Below are 17,303 nucleotides of genomic sequence, written 5' to 3'. Positions count from 1 at the left end.
TAAGTATGGAAAGATTATCTTATGAGGATGGTTAAACGGGTTGATTCTGTATTCATTGGGACTTAGAAGAATGAGAGGTGAAATATATAAGCTTCTTAGGGAGCTGGACAGGATAAACATGGGAAGCATGTTTCCCTTCAGAAAGCATTGTCTCAGATAAGGGGCACACTTCTGAGGATAAACTTATTTTCTCAAAATGGCTGCAAACTTTTGGACTTTCTTGTCCAGAAAGTAATGGAAGCTGAATCTTTGAATATAGTCAATTCTGAGATGAATAGATTTTTTAATCTGTAAGGGATTAAAGTTTATGGAGATAGGGTGGAAAAATAAAGTTGAAGAAAATTGGATCTGCCCTTTTATTGTGTAACAGAGCAGAGTCAAAGTGCAGATCCAACTAAATGTTGTATCATCTACTTGGATGACTTACTTTTACATCTACATGGATTTATAGTCTGGCACCCAAATTATATTTCCCTAAGGGCCTTCTCCTGGGTGAGACGATAGGCATTACAATTTAGTTTGAATTAAAACTTTTATTTCAGTTCTGTTTAAACCTTCAGCTAAACTAGAAAGGATCATAAATACTAAATTAATATTGATTCTGCAGTTTCTGCATAGTTGAAGTATTATTACATATCTAAGTGGTTTCTATTATACATAGGTTTTTAGAAGCATTTTATAAGGAGCCACATCAAAGGTTATTGCAGAAAATGAAGGCTGTGGTGTAGGAATTAACATATTGGTATAGGTAATAGATTAGCTGGCTGACATAAACATAGGTTAGTTATAAATGAAGATTTTTCAGAATGGCAAAGTGTGATAAGTGCTAGGACCTTGACTTTTTATGTTTACCTTCGTTACTTGAATAAAGGCGAGAAACGTGTAGGTGCTAAATTTCTTGATGATGACAGCTAGGAAAGTAAATTGTGAAGAGGACATAATAAAACTACAGGGAGATGTGAGATGATTAAGTAACTGGTATCTGGAAATGGAATATCATGTGGGAAAAGGTTATCCATTTTGCAAAAAATAAAACATATTATCCAAATAATGAAAGATTGCCGAGTTCTGCTGTGGCTGTATCAGTGCCTGACTTGAAAAAAAATCCATAATATATGTACAGAAGTTACATGAGTTAAAACACATCCCCTCAACAAGAAGGAGGCTCATGTTCTATGAGTCTATGGTGGCCAGTGCTATCATGTTTGCTGTTGTGTGCTGGGGCAGCAGGCTGAGGGTAGCAGACACCAATAGAATGAACAAACTCATTTGTAAGGCCAGTGATGTTGTGGGGATGGAACTGGACTCTCTCACGGTGGTGTCTGAAAAGAGGATGCTGTCTAAGTTGCATGCCATTTTGGACAATGTCTCCCATCCACTACATAATATACTGGGTGGGCACAGGAGTACATTCAGCCAGAGACTCATTCCACCAAGATGCAGCACTTAGCGTCATAGGAAGTCATTCCTGCCTGTGGCCATCAAACTTTACAACTCCTCCCTTGGAAGGTCAGACATCCTGAACCAATAGGCTGGTCCTGGACTTATTTCATAATTTACTGGCATAATTTACATATTACTATTTAACTATTTATGGTTCTATTACTATTTATTATTTATGGAGCAACTGTAACGAAAACCAATTTCCCCCGGGATTAATAAAGTATGACTATGACTATTTAGATCCCATTTTTAAAAAGTGATGTCAGAGTTCCATAACAGGATAAAAAACCAAACATTCATTATAGTTAAGATGTTCGAATGCACCCTAGCTAAGAGACATCTTAGAAATAGTCAACAAGTTTATTATTCTTCTGAATTCTTAGATATTTTCACATAATTTTAAAAGTGGTTTACTCTTTCAGGTGCTGGACTTGTCCCAGCTTATACAGCCACATCAAGAGAGACTGAAGTTGGAGAATATTGAAAAGGTTCGGACGGAAACATTGCAATCAGCAATAGCCACAGTTAAAAATAAACTGGAAAAGGAGGTGCCAGAACGTATTCAAGGTAATTAACAAAAAATGTTAATTTTTAAACACAATGCCAACTTTCAGTTTTCCAGTGATTCTTTGTTTTAATTGTACTCCCAATATGTTCTTTTCTAGCTTCATAATTAATTGTTTCTTTTTCCGCCAGTTCCTGTATTTGCTAAAAATATTGACCACTTGTTTCACAGTGCCAATCAACTTCAAATTCACTACTTCAACATTGTTTGCATACTGGTATTAGTCATAATGATGTGAAGTCACTAGTTATTTGATATGGGGACAGAGGTGTTTTGAAGTTGCAGACTGATATATTTCACCTTTATCTCTTTATCTCTCCATCCAATGTTCATCTCAGGCACATCTCAAAGTGGTCTGACCTCATCTGGAGTACTGCATGCAATTCTGAATGATGTGGTAGCACTAGGGAGGGTGCAGAGGAGATTCCATAGGTTTTTACCTGGGGTGGGATATTTTAGTTGTGAGAAGAGATGAGAGAGGGTAGGTCTTTTTCTCCAGAGTGGAGGAGAAAAGGGGAATGATTGAGCTATATAAAATGATGAAGGATATAGATAAGGTGGACTGTGGAAATCTTTTCTCCAAATCAGATGTGAATGAATCTAGTGTACATAGATTTGGGGTAAGCGGTAAGAGATTTAGAGGGATCTTTTTCAGCCAGAGAGTTGTGGGTACTGAAATGCATTACTAGAGAGAGTGGAGGAAGCAGAGTCACTGAAAGCATTTAAGAGTTGTCTAGGTGAGTGTTTCAGTCACTTAGACATTGAAGACTACGGGCCAAGAGCTAGAAGATGGGATATGGATGGATAGGTACTCATTGCTTAGCATGGGTAGAGTGGTCAGTTTCCATGCTCTGTGAATCTGTGAATCTGTGATCTCCATATTTGTTTCATTATGTGTTTTGATTGTTTTTTATTTTGTTTAACTTCATCATCATTGTGTTGAAAGCTAGCTTAGACATTTATTTAGTAAACCTACTTTTAATATTGTCAAAGCTTAGTAATTCTGGGATTATGATAGCAACAAAATTTTTGATACAAGATGCAAGGAATCTATTGCTCTAACTGGAAAATGCTCAGATGAAACCATGCTTTCTCCCTCACAAATTTGTACATATTTTTTATTTCATTCTATGCATCATGTGTTACCTAGAGACAAGGTCTCCTTACCAATGATAAATATTTTTACAATTATTTCCCAGCAGAACCAGTTCCTTTGGCAATTGGTGTTATAAATGAAGAGGGAGATCAAAATCCAAGAGCTGATAGTAGTGAAGGTACAGTTACAGTATAGCAAAAAACATTTTTTGCGAATGCTTTCCTATGCTTTCATAGAGCATCTCAAATTCCATTGACATTTGACTTTCTGTGACTCAGAACAGTGAAGTAACACTATTCAAGGAATGACATCCAGAGTAATGTAAGAATTCAAGAAATAGGAGAGGACTAGGCCATTCAGCTCTGTAAAAAAGATAAACACTAATTAAACTACCACAGCACATTAAAAATAATTAAAATAAAAGTAGAATTAAGATGGTTAAGTAAATACACTTAGAAAATGATCAAAATATTGTAATTATTCAAGACCTACCATTATCCATTGCAACTATTTCTTTCCAATAAAACAGACAGAGATTCTCTTCTTATTCCGATGTACTGGTAATCTTTTCAATTTTGTGCCACCTAATTGGACTTCATGAAGAGTCAAGCAGCAGAAAGCAATTGTAGAAAATCTGGGGAGCTGCTCACTGGCAACAAGTACATCCTTTCACAAATGGAAATATTGATTTTTCTGTCTCTTAAGTATGAAACATTCCAAATATCTGGATCATATAAATATACTTGTGTTTGTCATGTTTTTAAAAGGGCTGTTAAAAGAAGCAATTAACAAAGAAAAAAATTAATGAATTAATAATTAATATATTAATCATGCCTATTGCAGTGAAAAATCAATCTCAATTTTTCTTAAAAGTGCAAAAGAATTATATTATCCCCACCTTGGATTCAGAACAAGCTAATATGAACAAAAGTCATTTTTGTTATGTCATTTATGTAACTCAACAGTACACATGTTTAAACATCTAATTTTTTTAGTCTGTCCTTATGAGATTAAATTAGGGCTTAAACATGAGAAATTCTGCAGATGCTGGAAATCCAAAGCAACACACACAAAATACTGGAGGAACTCAACAGGTCAGACAGCAAATTAGATCTGTTGTTTTTGTTTGATAATTTGATATAAATTAATTGCAATTAATGCACTCAATTAAGGTGAATGTATTGATCTGATTGCTCAAGCCTAAAAACAAAAACAAAAAAAATTATGATTAAAAATAAATGTTCTATCTGTGCTGGTGAAAGAGAAAGAAGAGAGACAAGAGCAACTGAGAAAAGGAGAGAGTAGGAGTGGACAGGGAAGTGTCCAAAGACATGGAAAAAATGAGTGCCAGATTTCTTCCAGGTAGAGTATCCAGATCAGGCACCTAGATTCACTCTTTGGACACTGACTCAAAGCATCACCAGTTCTGGGGCAATTTCCCTGCTACAGGAATTGGTAGTAATTCACTCTGGGTTTACAGATTTGCCTAATTAGGATTAATCTGATTAAAACAGTTAAAACCCTGACCTGTCTATCTAAGCTACCGCTGCCTCTTCCATAAGTTACTACCCTTATCCATAGGCTCCTCACTCCTTTCCCTATGCAATATACTAATAAATTTTTAAAAAAAGCTTCCTATGATGACTTAACAGTAAGTATTGTTGATAATAGTGGGGTAGAGGGTATTATGAAAAATTTGAGTATGTTCAAGAGACCTGATTAGGTAAAATCTCTCAAAGTTCAAAGTAAACTTATTATCAAAGTATGTATATGTCACCATATACTACCCTGAGGCTCATTTATAGGTAGAAAGAAACACAATAGAATCAATGAAAAACTACATACAATGAAACAGATTTACAAACAACCAATGCGTATAAGAAGACAAATGGCAATTACAAAAAACTAATAATAAATACATACATACATATATAAATAAGTAATATTGAGAACATGAGGTTTAGAGTCCTTGAAAGTGAGTCCATAGGCTGTAGAATAGTACAGTGTCGAGGTGAGTGAAGTTATCCATGCTGGTTCAGGAGCTTCATGGTTGAGGGTGATAACTGTTCCTGAACCTAGTGGTGTGGGACCTAAGGCTTTTGTGCTTCCTTCCTGATGACAGCTGTGAAAAGAGAGCACGGCCTGGATGAAGGGAGTCCTTGATGATGAATATTGCTTTCTTGTGGCTGCCCTGCTTGTAGATATATTCCATGATGGGGCAGTCTTTTCCTGGGCTGTATTCACTACATTTTGTAAGATTTTTCATTCATGGGTGTTGGTGTTTCCATCCCAGGCCATGATGCAACCAGGATATTTTTCACTGTGCATCTATAGAAGATGGTCAAAGTTTTAGATGACATACTGAAGAAATAGAGGTGCTGTTGTGCTTTCATTGTAATGGCACTTACATGCTGGTCCCAGGACAGATCCTTTAAAATGATAACTTGCCAATGAATTTCTGAGGGTTGTACTTGAAAATACAAAAAAAAAATAGTAACTACAGGGGCTGAAAATCTGAAATAAAATTAGAAAATGAGCTGTAGATTACTATGATTCTCTGAAATGCTGGAAACATTCAGTAGGTTAAACAGCAAAGTAAAATAAAGTTAACATTTCAGGTTGAAGATCCTCCATCAGAACTGAAAAGACCATAATAAAGAGAGAAAAATAGTTTGCATAAAAGTGCATTGTGGGTGAAAAATAGATGGATTGGACAAAAGGAATGTCCCTGATGGGGTGAGCTCAAATGTATCCTGAGGATAGGATGTAAATGAGTTAATTAACCAGCTAGTTAATGAGATCACTTGGGAGGGAGTATGTTAGTTCTTTGTTCATAACAGTAGTTACAGTGTGACATAAGCAAAGGAATATAAGAGTTGGAAAATGCAAGCTGACAAGACACACCCAGCAGGTCAGCCTGTGCTAGCTGAAAAAAACAAGTGATTCAATATCACAGTATCAGTCTTGGTTTGTTCTGTTACAGACAGAGAACATGATTTTCTTGCATTTGAGTTCCCTAATGCAGGGACGAGCACATCATGGCACCAAATATAATAAAAATCCGCAAGGGTGCAATGTGTCCGGAGAGAAGATGAGATCGTTTTTCTCAAGCCAACATTCGGGTTGTTATAACTGTGAAGGAGGCCACAAAAGGATAAGCTAGAATGGGAATGAAATAGAGAACTTGAATAGTAGACAACAGGAATCTCAAGGTCACCTATGTGAGCTGAACATATATGCCCTCCAATGTGGTAATCCAATCCAAACTGTCTTTGGTTTATCCAACGCATATGGCTGGGTTGGGGGGGGGTGGGGTGGTGGTGGCGCTAATTGTGAATACTGAAAGCTGTCAGTTAGATTGGAAGAACTACAAGTGAAGTGCTGCTTCACCTGTAAAGACTGGCTGGAAAATTATCATCAGTCAGGCAGGAGAGAGAAAAACTGAGTTAATATTACCAATGAATAACTTGCAGCAGAACTGGCCACACCTGATATAAACAGAGCAAGCTTTTGAACTGAATGTTGGGAGATTTCAATTTTAACTTATATTGGTACAATTTGGTAGATAAATCAGACTGCAAGTGGATTGGAAAATTAAGGTGACAAGCAACTGGTTCCTCAAGGTCACTCATGTGGGCTGAACATGTGTGCTTTCCAAAGTGATCACCCAATCTGCATTTCCCAAAGATGGATGATATAATTAGATCATTATATTAAAAAACAGTTTTTTTTTTCTATTGAAACATTCAAGTAATCAGTTTTCTGTTGTTGCTGTTGAATTACAATAAGAATACATTATTCAGACTTATTCAGAAAGTTATTCAGAAGGTTAGAAGGCATGGGATCCAGGGAAGTTTGGCCAGGTGGATTCAGAATTGGCTTGCCTGCAGAAGGCAGAGGGTGGTGGTGGAGGGAGTACATTCAGATTGGAGGATTGTGACTAGTGGTGTCCCACAAGGATCTGTTCTGGGACCTTTACTTTTCGTGATTTTTATTAACGACCTGGACGTGGGGGTAGAAAGGTAGGTTGGCAAATTTGCAGACGACACAAAGGTTGGTGGTGTTGTAGATAGTGTGGAGGATTTTCAAAGATTGCAGAGAGACATTGATAGGATGCAGAAGTGGGCTGAGAAGTGGCAGATGGAGTTCAACCTGGAGAAGTGTGAGGTGGTACACTTTGGAAGGACAAACTCCAAGGCAGAGTACAAAGTAAATGGCAGGATACTTGGTAGTGTGGAGGAGCAGAGGGATCTCGGGATAAATGTCCACAGATCCCTGAAAGTTGCCTCACAGGTGGATAGGGTAGTTAAGAAAGCTTATGGGGTGTTAGCTTTCATAAGTTGAGGGATGGAGTTTAAGAGTCGCGATGTAATGATGCAGCTCTATAAAACTCTGGTTAGGCCACACTTGGAGTACTGTGTCCCGTTCTGGTCACCTCACTATAGGAAGGATGTGGAAGCATTGGAAAGGATACAGAGGAGATTTACCAGGATGCTGCCTGGTTTAGAAAGTATGCATTATGATCAGAGATTAAGGGAGCTAGGGCTTTACTCTTTGGAGAGAAGGAGGATGAGAGGAGACATGATAGAGGTATACAAGATATTAAGAGGAATAGATCGAGTGGATAGCCAGCGCCTCTTCCCCAGGGCACCACTGCTCAATACAAGAGGACATGGCTTTAAGGTAAGAGGTGGGAAGTTCAAGGGGGATATTAGAGGAAGGTTTTTTACTCAGAGTGGTTGGTGCGTGGAATGCACTGCCTGAGTCAGTGGTGGAGGCAGATACACTAGTGAAGTTTAAGAGACTACTAGACAGGTATATGGAGGAATTTAAGGTGGGGGCTTATATGGGAGGCATGGTTTGAGGGTCGGCACAACATTGTGGGCCTAAGGGCCTGTACTGTGCTGTACTATTCTATGTATTCTATATATATAGAAATAAATAGAGCAAAAAGAGAGCAAAATGGTGAGGTAGTGTTCATGGGTTTATGGACCATTCGGCAATATGATGTTAGAGGAGAAGAAGCTGCTCCTAAAACATTGAGTGTGTGTCTTCAGACTCCTGTGCTTCCTCATTGATGGTAGTAAGGAGAAGAGGACATGCCCTGGATGGTGAGGATCTTTCATGGTGGATGCTGCCTTCTTGAGAAGATGCCTCTGATGGGGGGGGGGGGGGGAGGCTAGTGCCCATGATGGAGCTAGCTGAATTTACAGTATAAAAAATCAGCAGCTTTTTCTGATCCAGTGCATTGGTGCCTCCATACCAGCTGGTCAGAATGCTCTCCATAGTACCTCTGTAGAAATTTGCTGGAGTTTGTTAACATACCAAATCTCCTCAAGCTCCCAATGAAATATAGCTTTTGGTGTGTGTTCTTCGTACAAATGGTAATTCCTAGAGATGCTGCCTGGCCTGCTGTGTTCACCAGCAACTTTGATGTGTGTTGCTTGAATTTCCAGCATCTGCAGAATTCCTGTTGTTTGTGAAGTAAAAGTTAAAAGTTGCATTTATTGTCATACACACAGGTAATACGTGTATGCGCAGATGCAATGCAGAACTTTCTTGCAGCAACATTACAAGCACATATTGATATTGGTGTTGGTTATTGTCACATGAAGCAAGATCCAGTGAAAAGCTTGTCTTGCATACATTTATACAGATCAACCTATTACGCAGAGTACTGAGCTGTAAAACAGTAACAGTGCAGAATAAAGTGTAAAAGCTACCAAAGAAGTGTAGTGCAGGTAAATGATAAAATGCAAGATCATAACGGGGTAGATTTGAGGTCAGGATTCATCAAAACATACAAGAGGTCCATGCATGAGTCTGATTAACAGTGGGATAGAAACTGTACAGTACATGCTTTCAGGACGTAGCATCATAAAAGCAGCATTCACAAGGAAAACATAAACACAAGTTTTACAAGGAATAACACAATGAGGGCAAAGAAATAAATTTCATTGCAGTGCAAAATGATCACAGTGTTGCTAAACTGTAGTGATTAAGGTTTTGCCAGTTGGTTCAGGAACTGAATGGTTGAATGGAAGTACAGTACCTGTTATTGAACCTGTTGGTGTTGGGTTTCAAGCTTCTGTACCATTTGCCCAGTAGTAACTCTGATAAGAAGGCGTGACCTGGATGGTGGGATCTTGGTTTATAAATGTTACTTCCTGTAGCTACTCCTACTGGGTTGGAAGGATGTGCCAGTGATATATTGAGCAGAGTGCACTATGCTCTGCAGCTTTTTTTTGTCCAATGTATTGCATTTGAAAATATTAATATTATGTAAGTCTAACTGCTTCCATTGTTGTATCTGATTTTTTTAAATGTAAGACACTGCTGTGAATAAATCATCATCATTAGAAGAGATCACTGAAGATCCATATCTACCAATTGCAGAAGATACACCAGCAGTATCTGTAAACCTTGGTAGGTAAACATTTCAATGAATGATAATATCTTTATTCACTTCTGTAGCTTGTTTTTTTTAATGTATATTTAGCATCTGTACTAAATGTTCTTCTTCCTTCCATTTGTTAACATAGTAGCTTCTAATCACCATTTTAATATTTGATACTTTCCTTTATTCACACTTGTCCAATGGTCTGTTATTTTGTTGTATTTTGTTTCCATCCATTTGTTAATTTGTGCAGAAATTTTATCAAAAGTGTAATAAGAAGAAGTCAACCACAAATGAGAAAAGCATCTTTGAAGCTTCTAAAGAATTCACAATGGTTACGGTATATTGAAAGAATATAAACTCCTGATCCACTTTTGTTCAATAAATCATCTCAGGACATACAAATCTGATCTAGGAACACACAGTCTTTGTTCTGACATATATTAGTATTTAATACTTTACACATACTTAAACAAAAAATTCATAACTGAAAACATTTCGTGAACAATTTATTTGTAATTTTGAATAGTTTCAGTTTCTAAAGTAATATGTGTGAATTGCTTGTTCTTTAGATGCCATAAAACCAGCAGTTGAAGAAGTGAGTGAGGATCATCCGGATGTAAAGGTGATTGTAAATGAGGCTGTTGAGAAGGCATTACAGGCTCCTGTGGAATTGCCAATTACTACCTACATGAATGTATTGGCAAAAGCTATTTCAGAGGTAAGACTGCATATTGCTGAAAAGCTAGTTTCTTTCATTTAAGCACATAAGAAATATTTTGGAAGGATTGAGCTTTAGCAGAGGATAAGGAAATGTTCAAAGTTTATAAGAACTTCAGAGCTAGAGGTTCAAACACATACACTCAGTAGCCAGGTAGAAACAAGGGGTCTTCTTTGGTAAGCTCCCTCCAGCCCCCCATTCTAGCATCATAGCCCGATTTACTCTCTGTCCTGCTCCACATCCCAATGACTGTACACACACAGGAGGCTCTGGTGCAGCAGGCAACTTTCTAGACTGGACTCTGTGTGTGAATTTGGACCTCAAACCGATACTTCCTCTCACCTCTTCTGCATCATGACCATTGACATACGTCCCTTAGGGTCTGGGATGGTCAGAGCACTCATACTGCCCGTGCAAGTGAACATCAAAGAGCACCACAAGTCCATCCAATTCCTCCTGATCAACTCATCCAACACTCTTCTCATTTGAGGTTACCCCTGGCTCTCCATTCACAACCCTCAATTTGTCTGGTCATCCAGTTCACTGCTGAGTTGGACCCCGCCTGCTGCAACAACAGTTGACCTCACCCTGTAAATCTCGGAAAACGGAGGAAACCCTCGGATATCACCTAATTCCCATAGGAATACCATGACTTAGCCATCGTTTTCAGTAAGAGAGAAGCCTCACAGACTACAATACTGCACAATCAACCTCTCCTGTGCACCACCCCATACTGAGGTCAACTGTTCTTCCTCTCCCTTCCTGAGACCCAAGCCATGAATGACTTTGCCAGAGCAATACAGCATGACTTCATTTACCCATCCCAGTCTCCAGCCAGTGCAGGATTCTTCTTTGTCAAAAAGAAAGATGGGGGTCTTTGTTCCTGCATCGACTACTATGGACTCAAAAAATCACTATCAAGAACCACTACCCTCTCCCTTCGAATATAGTGCATTTGAAACACTCTGTGGGGCCCAGATCTTCACCAAGCTGGATCTACAGAGAACATACAATCTGATCTGCATCTGTCAGGGGGTGAATGGAAGACTATGTTTATAGCACTCACCTGCCACTACAAGTACTTGGTGATTATATTCAGACTTTCCAATAGTTCAGCCATTTTACAAGCCTTCATTAACAAAATTCTCTGAGACATGCTACACAGGTATGTGTTTGTCTACTTTGACGACACCTTCATCTTCTTCAAGGACCCCACCCCCCCAAGACCACGTCTGTCACATCCATTCAGTACTTCAGCTTCTCCTTGAAAGCCAACTATACTGCAAGTTAGAAAAATATCAGTTCCTTAGTCCAATCATTTCCTTGCTGGGTTATGTCCTTTCACCCCAAGGCTAGAGAAAGTGCGCGCCATTGTTGAATGGCCTGACTGAGCTCTTTCAAACAGCTACAGTGCTTCTTGGACTTCATCAACTCTTACCGCCATTTTATCTGAAACTACAGTTGCTCCACTCACTTCCTTCACCATGTCACCTACCTCATGGGTATGCTGGTCTGGTGCTATGGACCACGCTTTCAAGGAGTTCAAGAGATGCTTCACCACCATTCTCATTTTCCGCTATCTGAACCCCTTTGGACTTTTTGTGGTAAAGGTGGATTCATCTGATGTTGATGCTGGGGCCATCTCTCCCACTGAGGGCTGGATGGAAGGACACACCCATGTGCCACCTTCTTGCACAAGTTCAACTCTACACATTGCTATTATGGAGTATGAGACAGGGAGCTTCTCATCATTAAATGGGCCTTGGAGGAATGGAGACATTGGCTGATTGGAAATACTGAGCCCTTCCTGATATGAACTGACCACCAGAACATCACATCCATACAACAGACCTGCCCACTCAACCCACATCAGGCTTGTTGGTCCTCTTCTTCAAGCAATTCAACTTTACCATCACCTACGAACCTAGCTCCAGGACTACTAAGGGGATGCCCTGTCACGACAGTTCGACCCAGCTGAAATGGATATCGACCTCCAGCCCAACATTCTATCCTTCCAGATCCTCATCCCAAATGTCTGGGTCCTTGAGAACTAGATTCGTTAGGCCCTACAGTATGAGCTTGCTCTGGCCGATACCCCTGACAACTGCACATAAGTTCTCGCAATATTGCACTCTGAGGCCCTCCAGTTGGACCACTCCTCGCCCTTCTCCGGCCATATAGGTGGATGACCAACTAGGATTTTCTGCAACACCTGTTCTGGCGGCCCACCATGATTGCAGATGCTGCCTTCCCTCAATGTGCCCAGTCCAATCCCTCCAGCTGGTGGCCCTTTGGAATCCTGCAGCCTCTACCAGTCCCTTGACAACTGTGGTGCCACATCACAGATTTCATCACTGGCTTGCCATCTTCTGAAGGGGCCACAGTGATCATGACAGCGTTTGACCTTGTATACCAGGAGAGACTGGTCTTTGTTCCTGAGTTTTCTAAATGATATGTAGAAATACTGTGAAATTTCATGTAGTTTATGACATGTTTCTGGGAAGCTTATGTGATTCCTTTATTCTCAGGCAGGGTAAGGGGTGAGGATTATACCCTTTATCCCAAGCTCCTCACTTTTCTCCTCATTGCAGCTAAGTTGTGATGTGTCAGGATGAAGATCTGTGGCCTAGGTAATGAGGGGTCACTCTCCAGCACTCTCCAGACATGGTCAGATGTTTCATCATCTGGTACATTCAACACAATTTGGCTTTAGTGAGAATGAGCCCTTCCACAAAGGACTCAAGCAGGAAGAGTAACAGGTACAGGATCAGAAAGAGGAGCTGTACTGGGGCAGATGGCAAAATCAATCATAATATGGGAAAATATAAAGTCGAGGATAAGCACTACCTGCAGCAACTTAAATCTGAAACTTGAGAAGAGGATGGTGCGATTGCACAGAAATTGAAGTGGGACTATCACAAGAAGACTGTGGAGTTTTATTGTATTTTCCCTTGTCTTAAATGGCTGTACCATAAATTATATTTGCTTGAATCTTCAAGGAGATCTAGAGAACTAAATGGGTTGGGACGTGTTAGAGGGAATACAAAGTGGATAAGTGTGAGGTCGTCCACATTACTAGAAAAAGGAAGAAAAGATGAGTATTTTTTAAATGGTGTTCGTGTTCAGAGGGACATGAATGGCTTTGTAATTGAGAGTTTTAACTACTAACTCTGAACTTCAGCTGATACGATTCAACAATAACAGTGGAAGTTAACACAGTAATTTTTGATATTTAGTGGATTTTGGTTAATTGGGACAAATCGGGTCCAGTACATTTTGGCCTAATTAAGGGGCTTCCTCAATTAGCCAAAGTTTCATGGAAATAGTTAAAAAGGTATAAAAAAGACAAACTACCATTTAATTAAGTCAAAAATTATATTATATTTAAGTAAAACACAGTGCAAATTAAAATACTACCAATACTACTCTGGTGGTTGTCCATCATATCTGACGATGACAGGATCCTGGAGGGGGGGGGGGTAGAGAGATCTTTTAAAGTGGAAAATCTGCTGCGCTAGGGCAGTTCCACTCTCTTGACCTCTGAGGTCCAGATCTTGTGGTACGAATAAACGTCACAACTGGGATATTCCTTGATGGCAGTGGATGACCATGACTTCTTCTGAGCCTTGTTATGCTCTTTGATCTCCATGTCACATTACAGGACCACCTTCCTGGCTGTTGGATCTCACTGTAGATCTCATCTGCCAGTTCTGACTTTGCATGTCCCTGTCTCATGAAGACATAAGACCTGCTGGCTATCCTCACCTGATTTAGCCTGTCTGTTGAAGTTGTGGGGACCAAAGGTAACATTGAAGATGATTGTTGATACTTTCAAATTCTTTGTAGTTAGGAATAATTAAGTTGTTCAGTTGTCACTCCTGGCTGTTTCTGGCATTTCCAACTCTGAATGCTTGAAACCAAGGAGAGCAAAATGTCTTTCTGCTTATTTCTCATCATCTATCAGTGACGAAAATCATTGCTTTTTGATCACAAACACTCGCAACTAATGTTACTTAAAAACTGTTTGCTCTAAGCACGGCATAGTGTCCAACAGCCACACAAGCACACGGATTGACACTAGTTAGAAATTGTTTGTCAATAGTCTCCTGAGCCATTTAATCAGTATAGTGTCCCAAATAAATAGAGGGAATCCCAGATATTTTCGCAGTTAGTTTTTATTCTTAAGGGTTATCCCAAATAAGTCAATGGCCCAATTAACTGGAATCCACTGCATTTATTTTATAGGTACATGAAGAAAGAAAAAAGAACAATCCTGATCATCCAGTGGCAGGGGGTTGGGTGCTGGATCATTTTCCTGAAACGGTAGATCAATGTAAAGCAATGATTGAACTAGGTTTAACTCCTGACAACATCTTCCTTTTATATAATGCAGTGGATGATGGTGAGTATTTAACCAAAGTGATTTTCTTTAGATTGTATCCTTAAAATGTTGGTAAGGATTGAAACATTACTGGCCAAGTAATTCTTAAGATGGTGCTTTGATGTGGTGGTGTCGTTACAATATCCAGCCAAGTGAGAGAGCACAAGAGTTTGATATTCTACCCTGAACAAATCCCAAAGTATTGTATACAGAAGACTTGCTCACAAACTGTAAATTATACCTTCCACCTGCATCTCCCAGTCAGTGGAAGAGATCAAATGAGTGATCTGGGGAGAAGATTGTGAGGTGGAGAGAACTCAAAGGAACATAAAAAAAACGTAGATTTGAAAGAAAAACTTATCTGCAAGGAAATGTACCATTACTATTAGATACCCCGGTGGTGACCAAATGGAAATGTCCTTTTAAGTACCACAAGAGCAGGGATTTAAGCCACAGTTATGACTTGTTTCTACTGCTAAGACTCATTTAAGTTAGAATCCATGCATGCATGGCAGAAGCCTCCGTAAATATAAGCATTATACACATTGTAATTTTTGGAAGCAGGCAGACATCTGCATTTAACTGCAAATTTTGTTTAGTGCATAACTTCTAATTATAGACAGTTAGGCTGCATAGTACAATTTCTCCACCTATTTCTTGTAATGGATATAAAAAAGTAAAGAAAAAGGAGCTGGAGTAGGCTAATTGATCACCAGATATTAAAATAGTCTTGAAATTGTCTTCTGGCATTTTTCACAAAAGAAATCTCATATTTAGCTCCATATAGGATCTGTTACCAAAGTAGATTTCTGTCTACCTTCCTGATTTATTTCTTATTTCATAGCTAAGAGGTTTGTCTTCAAGCCCCTCAATATACCATCACATCCACCTCACAACTAACTAAAAATCACCAGTTCCATCTATAATATCCGTTCAGTTTTTCGATTTTCTACACAAGCTTGAGCTGAACTTCTGGGTATTTTCTACAGCTCTGCTTTTCTATAGTTATGCTTATGGTCCTAATTTTAGTCCTAATTTTCTTTGTCCATATTCTCTATTTCTCTAAATTCATTAATGAACCCATTAACCAGTTTAGCCCTGTTGTGTATTTAATATTTTAGTAATATTTGAGTAATATTGTAAATATATTGTTTGATTAAGCATTCTTTATTTGCTTAAATAATTTATTACAGGCTATATGTAAAAGTACATGAATGGCATACATTTTTATGCTGCCACATAATATGTGTGCACCATGCTAAAAATAAACTAAATGGACATTCTGTACATATCAGAATCAGCCCTGGATGAACCAGGAGGTTTGTAATCTGCTGAGGGATAGATCTCTGGGATTCAGGTCTGGTGACCCAGGACTATACAAGAAGACTAGGTATGACTATCTCAAGAGCAAAGGAACAATTCTGAATCGTAGTCATAGTCATAGTCACAGTCATACTTTATTGATCCCGGGGGAAATTGGTTTTCATTACAGTTGCACCATAAATAATTAAATAGTAATAAAATCATAAATAGTTAAATGGTAATATGTAAATTATGTCAGGAAATAAGTCCAGGACTAGCCTATTGGCTCAGTGTGTCTGACCCTCCAAGGGAGGAGTTGTAAAGTTTGATGGCCACAGGCAAGAATGACTTCCTATGACGCTCTGTGTTGCATCTCGGTGGAATGAGTCTCTGGCTGAATGTACTCCTGTGCCCAGCCAGTACAGTATGTAGTGGATGGGAGACATTGTCCAAGATGGCATGCAACTTGGACAGCATCCTCTTTTCAGACACCACAGTCAGAGAGTCCAGTTCCATCCCCACAACATCACTGGCCTTACGAATGAGTTTGTTGATTCTGTTGGTGTCTGCTACCCTCAGCCTGCTGCCCCAGCACCCAACAGCAAACATGATTGTAGGTGGAATTGGATGCACGCCAACTCTGGCAGAGTTGTAGGGTTCACTTACGTCCTACGTCTTGAATGGCAGATAGTCCCTGCACTCTGCACCTCCCGTTTCTACCTACTACCCAAGACCCACAAACCTTCTTGTCCAGGTAAACCCACTGTTTCAGCTAGTTCCTGCCCCTCTGAACTCATATCTGCATACTTTGACTCTGTCTTATCCCGCCTAGTTCAGTCCCTTCCTACCTATATCCGTGACACTTCATACGCTCTGGATCTTTCCAATGATCTCAAGTTCCCTGGCCCCCATCATCTTATTTTCACCATGGATGTCCGGTCACTGTACACCTCCATCCCCCACCAGGAAGGCCTCAAGGCTCTCTATTTCTTTCTGGGCACCTGACCCAACCAGTTCCCCTCCACCACCACTCACATCTGTCTAAAGGAACTTTGCCTCATTCTTAATAATTTCTCTTTTGGCTCCTCCCACTTCCTTCAAACAAAAGGTGTAACTGTGGGCCCTTGCATGGGTTCCAGCTCTGCCTGCCTTTTGTCTGGTAATGACCCCACCCCATCCCCACCCCGGCCCTCTCCTTCACCAGTCCACATCACCTATTTCCTCTCTCACCTTATCACTTTGCCAGCCCATCACCTCCCTCTAGTGCTCCTCCCCCTTTTCTTTATTCCATAGCCTTCTATCCTCAGCCTCCCCCTTCTCCAACCCTGTATCTCTTTCACCAATCAACTTCCCAGCTATTTACTTCATCCCTCACCCTCCCAGTTTCACCTATCACAT

General features: G+C 39.7%; 1 protein-coding gene across 5 annotated transcripts in view; it reads left to right on the top strand.

The window, feature by feature from the left end:
• The window catches only part of ak9 (adenylate kinase 9), a 168,314-nt gene that overhangs the window by 44,619 nt on the left and 106,392 nt on the right, over positions 1-17,303 (top strand). For 3 of the 5 annotated variants that reach the window (XM_072246340.1, XM_072246322.1, XM_072246353.1), the window contains 5 exons: positions 1,866-2,010; positions 3,208-3,282; positions 9,435-9,530; positions 10,074-10,222; positions 14,468-14,624. In XM_072246340.1, the coding sequence (XP_072102441.1) occupies positions 1,866-2,010; positions 3,208-3,282; positions 9,435-9,530; positions 10,074-10,222; positions 14,468-14,624 (622 nt within the window). The remainder of the gene's footprint in view (positions 1-1,865; positions 2,011-3,207; positions 3,283-9,434; positions 9,531-10,073; positions 10,223-14,467; positions 14,625-17,303) is intronic. The other 2 variants (XM_072246331.1, XM_072246344.1) reach the window with 2 other exon arrangements.

The sequence above is a fragment of the Mobula birostris genome, chromosome 2 (assembly GCF_030028105.1).
Source record: "Mobula birostris isolate sMobBir1 chromosome 2, sMobBir1.hap1, whole genome shotgun sequence".
NCBI lineage: Eukaryota > Metazoa > Chordata > Chondrichthyes > Myliobatiformes > Myliobatidae > Mobula > Mobula birostris.
Note: the sequence above shows the minus strand (reverse complement) of the source record. Positions and strands in the feature narration are given on the sequence as shown.